The sequence below is a fragment of the Macrobrachium nipponense genome, chromosome 10 (genome assembly GCF_015104395.2).
Source record: "Macrobrachium nipponense isolate FS-2020 chromosome 10, ASM1510439v2, whole genome shotgun sequence".
In the NCBI taxonomy this organism is placed as follows: domain Eukaryota; kingdom Metazoa; phylum Arthropoda; class Malacostraca; order Decapoda; family Palaemonidae; genus Macrobrachium; species Macrobrachium nipponense.
The window spans coordinates 74,386,948-74,406,012 of NC_087204.1; the positions used below are offsets into that span (position 1 = coordinate 74,386,948).

Here is a 19,065-nt window from a genome sequence, read left to right on the forward strand (position 1 = left end):
AGATTCTTGGATGGGCACTAAGAAAGAGTTGGGAAAGACAGTATTCTGCATGCCTCCTTCCAAACTCCATGGAAAGAGAGGTATTTGGTACGGGACAGGAGAGACTATGGGTCTTTCTCTTCCTGCATCGGCAGATGCGGACTTTGCCAATTTAGTGGATGCCTCCAGACGTCACTCTTTAGGATCGGTCAGATCTACGTGGAGCATTTCGGAGTTGAACCACTTTCTAAAGGGACTTTTCGTCACTTTAGAGGTGTTCAATTTTCTGGATTGGTCACTCGGAGTTCTGGCTAATAAATCTAAAGACCCGGAGTTTCTTAAGAACCCACCCAGAGATTCTCCATAGCGTCCTGTCTTGCATGGACAAGGCAGTACAAGACGGTTCGGGAGAAGTTGCTTCCCTATTTGGTGCTGGTCTTCTGAAGAAGAGATCAGTCTATGGATCCCTGTTATCAAAAGCGGTTTCTCCGAGCCAGAGGACAGCGTTATTGAGTTCCCCCCTCCCCTCCGTCAGATTCAATCTGTTTCCTTCTCAAGTTAGTGAAATGGATATATCTCGCTCTGACTAAAACTGAGAAGGCTACCAAGAAGCACCTACTTGGTACCAAAACATCCAAGAAGAGTCGTCCTGGTAGTGTCTTACCGAATAAAAAGGACTCTCGTCCTCCTCAGCAGCCCTTTCGTGGAGGTGCAGCGGCTCGTCCCCCTGCCAGAAAGAAGAGCTCTGATAAGAGAGGAAGGTCTTCCTTCAGACCTTTCAAGAAGACAAAATGACTTGATGATCCTTCAAGCACCAGTGGGCGCCAGACTCCTGAACTTTGCAGGAGTCTGGGCAAAAAGGGGAGCCGACCCTTGGTCAGTTTCAGTCCTAAAGAAAAAGGATACGTAATCCCCTTCGAGGACAGTCCTCCCCTAACATCTAACGCCTCGGGAACTGTCAGCGAGGTACAGAGACCCTGTAATGAGAAAGACTCTCCTTCAAATGGTAGAACAAATGTGGGAAAAGGAGGCCATCGAACTTGTGCAGGATCCACACTCCCCGGGATTTTACAATCGCCTTTTTCTAGTACCAAAGGCATCGGGGGGGTGGAGACCAGTACTGGACGTAAGAGCTCTGAACCGCTTTGTTCTTATTCTGTATGGAAACGTCCGCCTCAGTAATGTCAGCTCTTCGTCCAGGAGATTGGATGGTCTCTCTGGACTTGCAAGATGCATATTTCCACGTTCCCATTCACCATTTGTCAAAGAAATATCTTCGATTTATGATAGGAGACAAGATTTTTCAATTCAGGGCTCTGTGTTTCGGCCTGTCTACAGCTCCACAGGTCTTCACCAACCTGATGGCGATTGTAGCGAGATGGCTTCACCTAGAGGGAATAAACATCCTCTACTTAGACGACTGGCTGATCAGGGCCAAGTCGGAGATTCAGTGCTTGGAGGACTTATTAATAACAAGAAAAATGATAGAATCGCTGGGATTACTCGTGAACCTCGAGAAGTTGCAGCTGATCCCCAGCCAGAACTTGGTCTATCTGGGGATTCAGATGGATTCTCGGGGTTTTCGGGTATTTCCTTCGCGAGAGAGAATCACTCGAGGTTTGTCGAGAATCTCGAACTTCTTAGAGAGAGAGAGCAGTTCAGCGAGGGATTATCTGAGCCTTTTAGGGACTCTGTCCTCGCTAGAAAAGTTTCTTCTCTTGGGGAGGCTTCACCTTCGCCCTCTTCAGTTTTTCCTGAAAGGGGTGTGGAGTTGGAAGACGGGACAACTCTCAGACACCTTCCCGGTTCCACAAGAGATAAAAGATCACTTGAAGTGGTGGATCCTTCCTCTTCAGAAGAACGAAGGCGTGTCGCTTGCCCTGCAGAACCCAGACCAAGTGTTATTTTCCGATGCTTCGGAGTCGGGATGGGGAGCGACGCTAGGAGCAAGGGAGGTGTCAGGCACCTGGACAAAGGAACAGGTGTCCTGGCACATCAATTGCAAGGAACTAGTGGCCATACACCTAGCCTTAAGGTTCTTTGAGGAGATAGTCAGAGGCGGGGTGATACAGATAAACTCGGACAACACCACGGCTCTGGCTTACATACGCAAGCAAGGAGGGACGCACTCTTTCTCCCTCTATCAGTTAACAAAAGACCTGTTAACCTGGACAGAGAAAGAGGCATAACTCTCCTCACAAGATTTGTGCAAGGGATAAAGAATGTGAGAGCGGACAGACTAAGCAGGAGGAATCAGGTCCTTCCCACAGAGTGGACTCTACACGCAGAAGTGTGCCGAAGTCTTTGGTCCCTGTGGGGGAGACCTCACATAGACCTGTTTGCGACGTTCCTCTCCAAAAGAGTAGAGATCTTTTGCTCTCTAGTGGAGATCCAAGAGCCTTTGCATTAGACGCGTTTTCTCCTGGATTGGTCGGGTTTAGACGCCTACGCCTTTCCCCCGTTCAAGATCCTGGGGGAAGTACTCAGGAAATTCGTAGCTTCAAAGAGCACGAAGTTGACCCTAATAGCCCCATTTTGGCCAGCCCAAGAATGGTTCACGGAGGTACTGGAGTGGATAGTGGACTTCCCCAGATCTCTTCCAAGCAGAGTAGATCTACTCAGACAACCCCACTTCGAGAGGTTTCATCACAACCTCCCCGGTCTCGCTCTGACTGCCTTTCGACTATCGAAAGACTTGTCAGAGCGAGGGGTTTTTTCTTGCAAGGCTGCAGGCGCTATCGCTCGAGCCTGCAGATCTTCGACGAGAAGAGTATACCAATCGAAGTGGGAAGTCTTTAGGAGGTGGTGTAAGAGTCAGAAGCTGTCCTCCTCCAGTACCTCTATAGTTAACATTGCCGATTTCCTCCTCTTTCTGAGAGAGGAATCGCACCTATCCGTGTCAACAATCAAGGGATACAGAAGCATGCTGTCTTCAGTATTCAGGAATCGAGGGCTAGAAATTGCAGATAACAAGGATCTACATGATTTGATTAGGTACTTTGAAACTTCGAAATCAGCAGCTCCTAGAACGCCTAGTTGGAATCTGGACGTGGTCCTGAAATTCCTTTCCTCAGATAAATTCGAGCCTCTACATCTGGCTTCCTTCCGCGACGTCACTAGGAAATGCTTATTCCTGTTGTCTCTCGCTACAGCGTAAGAGGAAGAGCGAATTGCACGCTCTGGACTCCACAGTGGGATTCAAAGGAGATGCTGCTATCTGCTCGTTCCAGACATTGTTTCTGGCGAAAAACGAGAACCCATCAAAACCTTGGCCCAGAAGCTTTGAGGTAAAAGGTCTATCTAACCTCGTAGGCAGAGAGGCAGAGAGGTCTCTCTGTCCAGTGAGAGCTCTTAATTTTATTTAGAGAGAAAGAAACAGATGGGAGGTGTCAACAAGGTCTTTGGTGTGCTGTGAAGAACCCCAAAAGACTCATGTCCAAAAACGGCCTGGCCTTCTTTTGGTGAGAAGCGTAATTTACTGACGCACACAAGAACTGCTCGGTAGGAATCCTTCGGTCTTCTAAAGTTAAGACCCATGAGGTGAGGGCAGTAGCAACGTCCCTGGGCGTTCCAAAAGAATATGTCTCTTAGAAATATCATTGAGACTACTTATTGGAGGTGCAATTCAGTGTTTGCGTCTCATTACCTAAAGAAATGTGAAAGTGACTTATGAGAAGTGCTTCTCTCTAGGTCCATTTGTATCAGCAGATACAGTTCTGGGTCTTGGAGCAAAGACTGATCCTTAAAATATTTTAATTTTAACGTACATACTCTTGTCAGATATGGGCTTGGTTTTCTATTAGCAAGCTCACTGATGTCACACGGGCGCATAGTGTCATTGCTGGTAGGGGATCAAGAGTATGTATGGCTAGTAGGGGGGTACAAATTTTTTTTTTTTTTTTTTGGGGGGGGGGGGGGGGGGGGTATATTTTGTTATAAATGATGCGTGTAATTATGTTTCGAGTTTTGGTTGTTTGTAAGGAGTTCGGGTGATAACTCCTTACAATCTTAGAACTAACATGGATGTTAGGATCAGGTGATCGGGATCGGTGTTGTGCTCCTTGAACAAGGTGTATGTCATGTTAGTGGAATAGCACCCAATGACAAAGGCCTTTAGGCTCTGCCGAGTAAGTGGATAAGACCCCATTGGCAGACCCACAAGAACTCTTAGCCATAGATCAATATCTCGCTGAGGCTCTTGAGGCTAAGCAGACTCCTAGGCAGTAGCCACGAAGTCTTCAGCCTAATAAGGTAGGAACCAAGGTTTATTAATACCTACAACATATGTTGTTTACCTGTCTATTTCAGTAGTTAGCTGTCTCTTACCCACCACCAATGGGTGCTAATCAGCTAAGTATATATCTGGCAGGGAATTGAATGTATAAAAATGATATTGTCATGATACAATAAAGTTTTATACATACTTACCTGACAGATATATACGATTAATGGCCCACCCAGCCTCCCCGCAGGAGACAGGTGGAAGAGAAGAATTCTGATTAGAAAACGGGAATGGTTCCTAGTCCTGCCACCCAGGGCAGGGCGGTAGATCACCTGACCTACCGGTAGCGTGTGCCGCGAAATTTGAAATTCTGTCGGGGACGACGGAGTCTATAGCTAAGTATATATCTGTCAGGTAAGTATGTATAAAACTTTATTGTAATCATGACAATATCATTTTTTCTTAGGGCCGTATCTCTAAAATTATCACTAATTTACTTTTTTTTATGTGCAACACTGTGTATTCACAAATTACTGTATATTTTCATTAAAATACAAGAGAGAGAGAGAGAGAGAGAGAGAGAGAGAGAGAGAGAGAGAGAGATTACATAAAACCATTAAAATTCGTTGACCATTGTATGACATTGTTAAGCTCCTAGTATCACTGGAGTTATGAGGTAGGGAAATTGATACAGAAAAAGACTGAAGGGAAGAATTTTCTTTTGAAATTAGTTATCGTATTATTACTACTTCTATTATTATTATTATTATTATTTGAAAATATAATAAACACGTGCATCTACCATAAAAATTCTCTCATCTCAGTAAAGAAAGAGGAATTATCCTTACAAGTGAAATGGAAAGGTAATTTTCATCTCTTTAAAATACGACCATTATGAATTTTGTAATTAAAGTTTTATGTATTATTATTATTATTATTATTATTATTATTATTATTATTATTATCATTATTATTATTATTATTATTATTATAACGAAATTATCAATAAACATTTTACATACTAGTACCATAAAAATTCTTTCATCTCGGTAAAAGAGAGAGAGAGAGAGAGAGAGTTTATCTCTCCCTGTTCTCTCAAAAAATATTTGAACGCTCCAGCGAAAGAAAGAGAGGGAGGGAGGTTACCACTATGACACATTATTATCTTGTGTGGCAAAAGAGAGAGAGAGAGAGAGAGAGAGAGAGAGAGAGAGAGACGAGAGAGAGAGAGAGTTAGAGAGAGAGGAGCGAGACCGAGGAGAGAGAAGGAGAGATTGAATTAAAACAATTGTTAAAAGTGACATGGATAGATTAGTACGAAGTTGTATTTTTCCTTACAAAATACTATCACATATGAATTTTGTAATTACAGTTATTATTATTATTATTATTATTATTATTATTATTATTATTTGAAAGTATTAAAAACAAATAGTACAAGTACATAAAAATCTTGAGTCTCAGTAAATGAGAGAGAGAGAGAGAGAGAGAGAAGATGAGAGAGAGAGAGAGAGAGAGAGAGAGAGAGAGAGAGAGAGAGAGAGAGAGGGGGGGGGGTTTCATGAACACTTGATTGCAACACTGCAGCTCTTCCCCCTCCTGGCTGCCACAGAACTTGATATATCTGACAGTTTTTAGTACCTGGATCTCAAGAAAAGGTTACTGAAAGAAGACTGGGATTTCCTTCATTCTTCCATAACAACTTTTTAAATATAAGCTAAAAAATCTTATTAATTCACTATTGGTATTTTCTTTAATGAATTGATATTATTGCTGTATAAATTAATATTAATATTTTGAAAATAGTAAATCATTTATTTATCATACAAAAAAACGTACATCTTTGTAGTAGAGAGAGAGAGAGAGAGAGAGAGAGAGAATTATTTTTATTATGTGATATCATTTCAACTTATTAAACTTACTAATACAGTATTAATCAAAATTAATATTTGAAAATTAGTAAATCATTTTTGTATTATAAAAATGTTTTATTAGTCATGAAAATAAACATCAAAATACACTAATTAGTGATTATTTTCATGGAAAATACAAAGAGAGAGAGAGAGAGAGAGAAACTGAGCTAAACTATAAAGGATTCTTATCATAGTATGCTTTTTAAAAGCGTCGTTAACTCGGAGCGTCGGAAGCGTCAGCGTCGTAACCTCGGAGCAAGCGTCGTAACCCAGGTCGGTTTCTTTTTCAATGAATATTTAAGAAAAAGTGTCGTAACCTCAGAACGTCGTAACCCAGGGACGCTGCCTATATATATATATATATATGTGTGTGTGTGTGTGTGTGTGTGTGTGTGTGTGTGTGTGTGCGCGTGTGTGTGTGTGTGTGCGTGTGTGTGTGTAGAGTTAGACATAACATTAATATTATGGTCAGTGATTCCATTAAAATGTCTCCATTCGAAGCATTGGTTGATTGCCAAGCATGAGGCACATTTGATTTGCTAGCTATACCTCATCATGGAGGAAGATACAATTGAAGCATTAATTTCCACAGCAAAGGAGAGACATGGTTGTCTCAGCTGTAATCTCGAGGTTAAGACTCGAGAAATGGTGGAAAGAAGCAATGAGAAATCATTAGATGTTAAAAGTACTGAGACAATGTATTCCTAAAAATTAATGTGAGAAATGAACTAATTACAAGTTAGGTCCAAAGTTTGAGGGTCCTTTTAGAGTTATTGAAGGAATGAACATGAAACATTTTGTTTTTGAATCTTAGATTAAAAGACAGGTTGGGCGAAATTAAATCATATATCTTAATTGAAAAAGATAGGTAAATAATGAGATAACATTGCACAGTTGCATTTTTTTTTCAGATTTTGCAAATGGATGATGAAATGTGATTAATCAGCTTGATTGTAAACTTTTTTCTTTCATTCTTTTGCTTTAATTTTGTTTTTTATTATGTGCAAAATGTGGCAATTTGGCGTAAAAACCCGAGGTAATCATTTTCATTATGGAAAAACAGGGTGAAAAATACAGGCAGTCCCCGGGTTACGATGGGGGTTCCATTCTTGAGACGCGTTGTAACCCGAAAATCGTCGTAAACCGAACATCACCAATATCCTAAGGAAACCTTACTTTTAATGCTTTGTGCGTTCAAAACTATGTAAACTGCATTCATATTGCATTTTGCATCAAAAAAAACCTTCAAATATTGATTATTTTGCATTTTTGGTGTCATATTTCTTCTGCCAGATGAGCATTGTAGGCGTCGTAACCCTGAAACATGTGTCGTAACCCTGGAAATAATTTCTGATGAATATAATTGAAAAGCATGTTAACCTCGGAATGTCGTAAGCCGAACCCGTCGTAACCCAGGGACTGCTGTATGAGGAAAATATATATATATATATATATATATATATATATATATATATATATATATATATATATATATGTGTGTGTGTGTGTGTGTGTGTGTGTGTGTATGTGTGTGTGTGTGTGTGTGCGTGCGTGTGTGTGTGTAGAGTTAGATAACATTAATATTATGGTCAGTGATTCCATTAAAATGTCTCCATTCGAAGCATTGGTTGATTGCCAAGCATGAGGCACATTTGATTTGCTAGCTATACCTCATCATGGAGAAGATACAATTGAAGCATTAATTTCCACAGCAAAGGAGAGACATGGTTGTCTCAGCTGTAATCTCGAGGTTAAGACTCGAGAAATGGTGGAAAGAAGCAATGAGAAATCATTAGATGTTAAAAGTACTGAGACAATGTATTCCTAAAAATTAATGTGAGAAATGAACTAAATTTTACTAGTTATGTAGGTCCAAAGTTTGAGGGTCCTTTTAGAGTTATTGAAGGAATGACAGGAAACAGATTTGTAGTCTTAGATGAAAAGACAGGTTTGGGCGAAATTAACTCATATATCTTAATTGAAAAAGATAGGTAAATAATGATAACATTGCACAGTTGCATTTTTTCAGATTTTGCAAATGGATGACGAAATGTGATTAATCAGCTTGATGTAACTTTTTTCTTTCATTCTTTTACTATTTTCTTATTATGTGCAAAATGTGGCAATTTGGCGTTAAAAACCTGAGGTAATCATTTTCATAATGGAAAAACAGGGTGAAAAATACAGGCAGTCCCCGGGTTACGATGGGGCTTCCATTCTTGAGACGCGTTGTAACCCGAAAATCGTCGTAAACCGGAACATCACCAATAATCCTAAGGAAACCTTACTTTTAATGCTTTGGGTGCATTCAAAACTATGTAAACTGCATTCTTATTGCATTTTGCATCAAAAAAACCTTCAAATATTGATTATTTTGCATTTTTGGTGTCATATTTCTTCTGCCAGATGAGCATTGTAGGCGTCGTAACCCTGAAACATGTGTTGTAACCCTGAAATAATTTCTGATGAATATAATTGAATAGCATGTTAACCTCGGAATGTCGTAAGCCGAACCCGTCGTAACCCAGGGACTGCCTGTATGGGGAAAATAGGGTGGAGTTGAGAAATATTATATGGGATTCATCTGGTGATGACTTTTGGTGGTGATGATACCTGGTGGTGATTTTTGTGATTTGGTGATTCCTGGTGGTGTTGATTTATTGGGGCTGATTTTTTTGTGGTTATTTTGTTGGTGAATCTGTGGTTTTTATGAGCCAAAGGGGTGGTGATTGTGGTTCTTTGTGGTATTATGGCTCTTGGGGGGTGGCACTAGTGCATTGTGGTTTTACGGACCCTGGCAAGTATTTTATGAAGTTATATTCACCAGTGGTTATATTTGACATTATATAATTGTTATGGATAACTTGTTGATTGTGGTTTTCTATGGTTTATATCCCGACAAGGTGATTACTATGGTGTTATATACATGTGGCGGTATCACGAATGGTTTACTTTGAGGTATATTGTAAAGGACCTCAGGTTTGTATAGTTAGGAAAAACAAATACAATTTACTTCAAAAATTGTGATTTTGTCTAATCTGTTTTAATTTCCTTGACAGTGGAGAATTATTCGAAAGGTGAAAACGTAGAGACAGAGGCTGAATGGAGTATACCTGTAGGTGATACTACCTCGCGACTTGAGGTTACCCCAAGCACCAAGATACGGGATGCCATAACTGTAGCTCTTGACAAGTAAGTTTAAAGTTTGATTTGTAGTTATTTTCCTTACATCTTCCTGGTTCAAACTGTCAAAGAAAAAAAAAATTATCTTTGGTGTGAGTGCAACTGTTAGATGGAACACAAAAATGGCATAATCTTGGAACCACTGTTTGGACATTGGAGAAGGGATCATGTGGATTTGATTTGATTTGGTATTTTATGGAGTTTCAGGCATGAATGTTATATTTTGCCATCTTAACCCTTAAACGCCTATTGGACGTATTATACGTCGACTAAAATTGTCTGTTAATCGGACATACGGTACGTTGACTACAAATTTTTTTTTTTTAAATATTCACAGAAAAAAATTATAGGCCTAGTTTGCAAAAAATTTGAAATCACGCCCCTTGAGGAATGCTGGGAGTTCACGGATCAAGCTGTTGTTTTGTTTACAAGCTTTACCGAGGCGCGCATGCACGAATTTCTTTCTTATCACACTAAAAAGCTAAAAAGCACCAGAGATGCATCTCATAAATTGTTTTGTCACTTTGTTGTAATTTTTGCACCGTTTTATATTAACCATTACATAGAGTTTTACTTATGAAAATGTGCATAATTTCATGTAGAATACAACAAAAAACAACCCATGGTTGTAGCTTTTATCAGTTTGAAATATTTTCATATAAATCACGATAAGTGCCAAAATTTCAAATTTGGGTCAACTTTGACTCGACTGAAATGGTCGAAAAACGCAATTGTAAGCTAAAACTCTTACATTATAGTAATATTCAATCATTTACCTTCATTTTGCAACAAATTGGAAGTCTCTAGCACAATATTTCAATTTATGGTGAATTTATGAAAAACACTTCATCTTACGTCCGCGTGCAGTAACTCTTGCCGAAAATCTCAGAAATTTTTTCGTCCGATTGTCGTAATGTTTGCACCGTTTTATATTAGCCGTTAAATAAAGTTATATATATGAAAATGTGCTCAATTTAATGTAGAATACAACAAAAAATGGTTGTAGCTTTTATCAGTTTTGAAATATTTCATAAAAATCACGGTGCCAAAATTTCAACCTTTGGTCAACTTTGACTCAACCGAATGGTCTAAAAACGCAATTGTAAGCTAAAACTCTTACATTATAGTAATATTCAATCATTTACCTTTATTTTGAAACAAATTGAAAGTCTGTAGCACATATTTCGATTTATGGTGATTTTTTAAAAACACATTTTCCTTACGTTCGCTTGCAGTAACTGCCGAAAATCTTAGAAATACTTTCGTCCTTTTGTCGTAATTTTTGCACAATTTTATATTAGCCGTTACATAAAGTTTTATATATGGAAATGTGTGCAATTTCATGTAAAATACAACAAAAATCAACCGCACGGTTTGTAGCTCTTTTCAGTTTTGAAATATTTTCATATAAATCACGATAAGTGCCAAATTTCAACCTTTGGTCAACTTTGACTCTACCGAAATGGTCGAAAAATGCAATTGTAAGCTAAAACTCTTACATTCTAGTAATATTCAATCATTTACCTTCATTTTGCAACAGATTAGAAAACTCTAGCACAATATTTCGATTTATGGTGAATTTCTGAAAAACACTTTTTCCTTACGTCGGCGCCCGGTAACTCGGCCGAAAATCTCAGAAATTCTTTCGTCCACTTTGTCGTAATTTTTGGACCGTTTTATATTAGTTGTTACATAAAGTTTTATGTATGAAAATGTGTGCAATTTCATGTAGAATACAACAGAAAATAACTCATGGTTATAGCTTTTATCAGTTTTGAAATATTTTTATGTAAATCACAATAAATAGAAAAAATTTGACCTTCAGTTAAATTTAACTAACTCGACCGAAATGGTCGAAGACTGCAATTGTAAGCTACACACTTACACTCTAGTAATATTCAATCAATTACCTTCATTTTGCAACAAATGGAAGTCTCTAGCATCAATATTTGGATTTATAGTGAATTTAAAAAAAACTTTATTTTACGTCCACGCATTACGAATTCATGCATCATATTGTGATAATATTTTCTCTGTGTTTCTTTGATCGTTTTATAATTTGTTATATACCAAAATAATTGCAATTTAGTCTACAAGACAACGAAAAAAATTTAACTCATTAGCTTTAACTGTTTTGCTCACAGCGTGATTTGTATACAATTATATATGAAAATTTATTTTTGTAATGTCATACAATGCAATATTTTATATGATAATGGTATTTTTTTCATTTCTGATGGTTGCATACTAAACTTCATGCAATGACAAAAAAAAGGAGCCAAAAATGAACTCTTAATATTAAAAACTAAGCATGCTAGGATTTTTTGAATAAACTTTTTTTTCTTCTTCAGCACACATTTTATATATATATATATATATATATATATATATATATATATATATATATATATATATATATATATATATATATATATATATATATATATATATATATATATATATATTTATATATATATATATATATATATTATATATATATACACACACACACACACACACACACAGTGGGCCCCCTGTATTCACGTTCTCCGGATTAGCGGACTCACTGATTCACGGATTTTTATCTGGACCATATCTACCCATTATTTGCGGTGAATTTGCCTATTCGCTGGATTTTCCGACGATAAATAGTCACTAATTAGTGTATTTTGATGTTATTTTCATGCCTAAATACATTTTTATGATACAAAAATGATTTGCCTAATTTTAAAATATTAATATTGATCAATACTGTATTAGAAAGTTTAATAAGGATTAAATGGTATCACATAATAAACTAATAATTCATTTCTCTCTTCCCTTACAGTGATGGTATGCTTGTTTGTGTGAAAATAAATGATTTACTAATTTTCTAATTATTAATATTTCCTAATAATTTAAAATTTTAAAAATTAATGGTAAGAATGAAGGAAACTCCCAGTCTTTAAGCATCTTTCATTTCAAAACTCCAGGTCCGCTCTCTCTTCTCTCCTTCTCTCTCCTCTTCCATCGTCTCTCATCTCTATCTCTCTCGTACAGAGATGTAATGTTTTTTTGGATAGATAAATGATTTAAAAACTGATTTTTCAAATATCGATTTATTAATGTAAACAGTAATAATATAAATTCATTAAAGAAATACCAAAGTGAATTATCAAGATTTTAGTTTATAAATAAAAAAATTATGTAAGAGTGAAAGAAAATGCATTTTACCCCGCATCTTTCTCTTTGAACTCGAGTAGCAAGCTGAGATGGCTGGGGTCCAAACAACTGTCAAATTTATCAAGTGTCAGGATGGGGAATGTGTGTTGCCCTCTAAGGATCACATAAATTCTCTCTCTCTCTCTCTCTCTTTTACTGAGATGAGAGAATTTCTATGGTACATGTGAATGTTTATTAATATTTTTGCATACTAATAATAATAGTAATATAACTAATTTCAAAATTCATATGTGATAGTATTTTTATAGAAGTACAATAATTCTATCCATTTCAGACTTTTAATAATAAGGATAACCCTCCCTCTCTCTCTCTCTTTCTTCTCTCTCTTTTGCCACACAAGATAGTATGTCCTAGTGAACTCTGCCCTCTCTTTTTGGCTGAAAATGTATGTATAAGTGTTATCTTTAAGGACATTACTACATTTTATGGTAAATAATAATATATAGTACTAGTTTACAAATAATATTAAGTTTAATGAGATTAAACAGTAACCATAACATCTCTCTCTCTCTCTCCTCTCTCTCTCTCTCTCTCTCTCTCTCTCTCTCACTTACATATGTTTATTTGTTTTGTAGTATAAATAAATGATTTACCTGTTGTTATTGTTGAAGATTAAGCGGGCTTTATGCCAGCACGGGCTCTTGCTCAAGAGCAGCCCGTAGGTGATTTACCTTATAACTAATTTTCAAATATTGATAAGATTATTAAAAATAGCGATTCCCAGTCTTTTTATCCATGTGGAGGAAGGTGGGCGGGGGAGTAAATGACAGTTTGATATATGTATTGGCGTAGTATTGGCGGAGGGGGAAGGAGTCGGAGTTTAGGAGTTACTCTCTCTCTCTCTCTCTCTCTCTCTCTCTCATTATTATTCTCTCTGTCTCAGAAATAATTCATAATTTCACTCTTGATGGTCAGATATATGATATTGCCATTCACTGCTCTCTCTCTCTCTCTCCTCTGTCTCTCTGTCTCTCTCTCTCTCTTCTGTTATTGGCTGTAGATATATATATGGTAAAATGTTTAAGATGACTTTGAAATTATATTAATAATATAACCTCAAACATTAATACAGTAATAGGTTAGTAATTTTAGGTATATTTGAAGTAGGATGTTACTAAAGGTTACATTTGGTATCTGAACTTTCAATATAGGCAGTATAAGCATTTTTAGTGGTGGTTCTAACTATTCGCGGGTTTTAACTATTCATGGGGGTGTTTGGTACACATCCCCCATATTCGCGGGGGATGCATACCAGACCCCCATGAATAGTTAGAACCCGCGAATGTTTGGTACCCCTATAAAAATGCTAAAAACAGTCTATTTTTGTTAGTTAAAACTCAAGAGAAACCCAAAAATTTTCATATCTGGTTTTCTTAATAGTTTTTTATCACAAAAAGTGCATTTTATGATGAAATCAATCAAAAAAACAAGGAATTTGTGGATATTTCTCATAGAAAAATAGCAAATGTGCGAATTTTCCGTGAATAATGCAGGGAAATGTTCCTGAAGAGGAATCCGCGAATCCGGAGAACGTGAATACGGGAGGTCCTGTATATATATATATATATATATATATATATATAATATATATATATATATATATATATAATATATCTATATATCTATATCTATATATCTTATATCTATATATCTATACATACATACATATATATATATATATATATATATATATATATATATATACATTATATATATATATATGATATAATATATATATATATATATATATATATATATATATAATATATATTTATACATTATTTATTTTATATATATATATATATATATATATATATATATATATATATCTATATATATATATATATATATTTATATACATATATATATTAGATATATATATACCTTTATTATATATATATATATATATAATATATATATATTATATATATCTATATATATAGATAGATTATATATATTATATATATTATTTATATATATATATATATATATATATATATATATATATATATATATATATATTATATATATAAGTCATATCACATTACCGTGATTCATATACATATATCGAGCTACAATGTCCTTTGAGCATATATGAAAATATATTAATTCCGAGGTAGAGCGAATTAGATATTAAAGGACATTGTAGCTCGATATATCTATATAAATAACGATATATATATAAAATAAATACTATATATTATTGTTATTATATACATATATGCATATCATATATATATTATATATAGTATAATAATATCTAATATATATATTGTTATATGTCTAACTAATGTAGATAATGTATAATATATATATATATTATATATATTATATACTATATATATCGATATATATATGATCTATCTTCTAGTTATGATAATAGCATATACCACACACATATATATATATATATATATATATATATATATATATATATATATATAGATATATATATATATATATATATATATATACATATATATATATATATATATATATATATATATATATATATATATCTATATATATATATATATACATACATATATATATATATATATATATATATATATATATATATCTATATATATATATATATATATCTATTATATATATATATATATATATATATATATATACACACACACACACACACACACACAGACACACACACAGTGGAACCTCTACATACGAAAGTCCCTACGTATGAAAAAATCAGGTTACGAAAGCAAAGACGAAGATTTTTTTTTGCTTCTGTGTACGAAAATAATTCAGGTTGCAAAAGGGTAAAGTCCGAGATTCGCCCGGGCTGCCGAGAACAATTTTAAAACTGGCGTGCCGACAACCTCAGTGGACTCGCCATTGGTTCCTGATGCTAGCCACCACCGTTAGATCCTGCTCTCCTATTGGTCAGCAACTGTCCCATCATGCCTCTATGTAAAGCTGTTCCTTGACCATTTTTTGCGGCAGCGTTATCTTAAACACCTGGAATTTGTTCGTTCACATATATTTCGTTTGTTAACGTAAATTCGTGTTAGTGATTTCGCTTTCGTTGCACTGTAAGTTACTTTATCGTGTTGTGTGTGAATTTAATGACTTACATTATTAGCCTTGGCTCCCAAGTTCACGGAAAGAAGAGGATATTTTGTATGGGGACGAAGATGTTGATAATCAAGAAGTGTTAAGGGGGCCGGCCAGAACCCCTATATATGGTGGTATAGGGCGAAAAATGCAAAGTCATGAAAAAATTCATGGAGCTTCATATGGCAATTGAGAATATGGTATACGAATATTTCGTCAAAATTCATCTTACTTTCGTAGTTACAGGGTAATTAGTAAACATAACTCAATAAGCCTAAAAACATTCAATTATTGGCAAAGAAATTGTGAGAAATGGCATCTGTAGAGATTCTGTGGCTCGCAGAAGCGAGTATCTGGTTCAATCATGAATCAGTTGGACCATAGACTTCAAGTAGATTACACGTTCGAGTTTCACCTCGTGACATTCGCTTGCTATTAGGTATGTTTATGTATGTTTCGATTATTTTCGGGATAAATCGCCCTGGCGTCACAAAACCGAAGGTCAGAGGCGAAAATCATACGGTTTGGCGGTTTGGAGATGTCCCAAATCACCTTATTAACCCTTAAACGCCGACTGGACGTATTTTACGTCGACATTTTTTGTCTCTCGGGTGCCGACTGGACGTATTTTACGTCGACATACAAAAGTTTTTTTTAAAATTCGCGGAAAATACTTTTAGGCCTACCAGCCAAAAACTCTTGAATCACGCGCCTTGGGGGATGCTGGGACTTCACGGATCAAGGTGTTGTTTTGTTTTACAATCGTTACGCAGGCGCGCAGCTGCGAATTTCTTTCTTGGCGCACTAAAAAGTATCTGTGACACATCTCGGAAATTATTTCGTCACTTTGACATAATTTTTTTTACCATTTTAAATTAGCCGTTACATGGAGTATTATATATGAAAATGTGCGCATTTTTATGTAGAATACACCAACAAATACTCATGACTGTAGCTTGTATCAGTTTTGAGATATTTTCATCAAAATAACGATAATTGCCAAAATTTCAACCTTCGGTCAACTTTGACTCTACCGAAATGGTCGAAAAACGCAATTGTAAGCTAAAAATCTTATATTTTAGTAATATCAATCATTTAACTTAATTTTGCAACTAATTGGAAGTCTCTAGCACAATATTTCCGATTTATGGTGAATTTATGAAAAAACTTTTTCCTTACGTCCGCGCGGTAACTCTTCCGAAAATAATCATACATGCGATTGTGGTAATGTTTGCACCATTTTAAATTAGCCGTTACATAAAGTTTTATATATGAAAATGTGCGCAATTTCATGCACAATACAACTAAAAACAACCATGGTTTGTGTAGCTTTTATCAATTTTGAGATATTTTCATATAAAAAAATGATAAGTGACAAATTTTCAACCTTCGGTCAATTTTGACTCTACCGAAATGGTCGAAAAACGCAATTGTAAGCTAAAACGCTTATATTCTAGTATATTCAAGCATTTACCTTCATTTTGCAACAAATTGGAAGTCTCTAGCACAATATTTCGATTTATGGTGAATTTATGAAAAAAATAACATTTTCTTTACGTCCGCGCGGTAACTCTTCCGAAAAAATCATACGTGCGATTGTGGTAATGTTTGCACCATTTTAAATTAGCCGTTACATAACGTTTTATATATGAAAATCTGCGCAATTTCATGTATAATACATCAAAAAATAGTTGAAGGTTTTAGCTTTTCTCATTTTCGAAATATTTGCATATAAATCACGATCAAATAAAAAAAATAAAAAAAAACCACGTTCGGTCTGGTCAAATTTGACTCTACCGAAATGGTTCGAAAAACGCAATTGTAAGATAAAACTCTTACAGTCTAGTAATATTCAGTCATTTATCTTCATCGTGAAACAAATTCGAAGTCTCTAGCACAATATTTAAATTTATGGTGAATTTAAAAAAAAAAACTTTCCTTCCCTCCGCGCGCGGATTCTCCGCCACAAATCTCCGAAATGCGTAAGTCCCATTCTCGGAATATTTGCTCCGTTTCATATTAGGCATTTCATAGAGTTTTATATATGAAAATGTGTGCTAATTTCATGTAGAATAAACGAAAAATATTTGAAAGTTGTAGCTTTTCTTATTTCCGAAATAATTGCATATAAAAAAATATATATATAAAAAATTCAACATTCGGTCAACTTTAACTTGTCAGATATGATCGAAAACTGCTTTTGTAAGCTAATATTCTTACATTATGGTAATATTCAATCATTTGTCTTTCATTTTGAAAGAAATTGGAAGTCTCTAGGACAATATTTAGATTTATGGTGAATTTTTGAAAAAAAAAAAAAAAATATGTGTTTACGCCTGCACGTTTACGAATTCATGCATTATTTTGTGTAATATTTTCTCTGTGTTGCTTTTATCGTTTTACAATTTGTTATATACCAAAATGATCGCAATTTAGTGTACATTACAACGAAAAAAAAGTAACTTGTTACCTTCAACCGTTTTGCGCACAGCGCGATTTGAATACAATTATATATGAAATTTCGTTTTTTGCGCTATCATATGTCGCATTATTTATATATGATAATGATAATTTTTTTCATTTCTGATGATTGCATACTAAACTTCAGGCAATGACAAAAAAAGGAGCCAAAAATAAACTCTTAATCTTCAAAACTAAGCGCGCTATGATTTTTTGTTTTTGAAAAAAAAGTATTTTTTCCGCTCCGCGCTCACTCTGAAACGTCTCCGGCACACGGGAGACTTTTTTTTTACCGCTTCGGTGCGTTTTAAGGGTTAAGTGGTATGAATGTCAAAGTCCTGTCGTTAAAAAACGGCATTAGCTGGCCGGGCCCCTTAATGTTTTCTGCCATTTTTTTGTGTTTCGTAAAGTTAAGTGTTCATGTTTTCTGCCGTTTGTCCTCCCCCTCTGTTGCCACTTTCGAACATCACCTCACTCGAAAGGTAAGGTTCCACATTTTACTACATACGTACATACATGTACACACAGTATTTCTTGTACCCTGTTCACTAATGACCTGATCTCGGTCATTTGTGGGTTCAGGATATGAAGGAAAAAACAGGAGAGAGAGAAGTTTACATGCATGCAATGTAGAACATGCAAAAATAATAATCGAGAGAACCCTTAACACAGGTTTATTCTTCTTAGCTACACAGGTGGCCTTTAACTATAATCATTACTTTAACTTTGCTAGTGCACAACCGGACGGCAGGTTAGACTGTTATTGACACTCATGGTGACATACGTTTTTGTGTGGCGGCCGACGGCGACGGGAATGTGGGCACTGGGCACTCGTGTCTCGACCCAGTCTACTGTATGAGACCCGCTAACTAACTGAACTGACCGATGGTGCGGCCTGTTTCAAATGCCCCCTTTCAGATGGCATCATTATGCAAGAAGCTGATTGGTTATTCTGGCTCCTAAGACACAAGGGCCAATCAAGATGGCTGCAAAATAATTGAACTA

General features: G+C 35.5%; 1 protein-coding gene across 1 annotated transcript in view; it reads left to right on the forward strand.

Moving 5' to 3' along the window:
• LOC135224254 (DNA/RNA-binding protein ALBA2-like) overlaps positions 1-19,065 on the forward strand; it is a 45,744-nt gene that overhangs the window by 9,736 nt on the left and 16,943 nt on the right. The window contains exon 3 of the mRNA XM_064263103.1: positions 9,174-9,306. Coding sequence (XP_064119173.1) covers positions 9,174-9,306 — 133 coding nt within the window. The remainder of the gene's footprint in view (positions 1-9,173; positions 9,307-19,065) is intronic.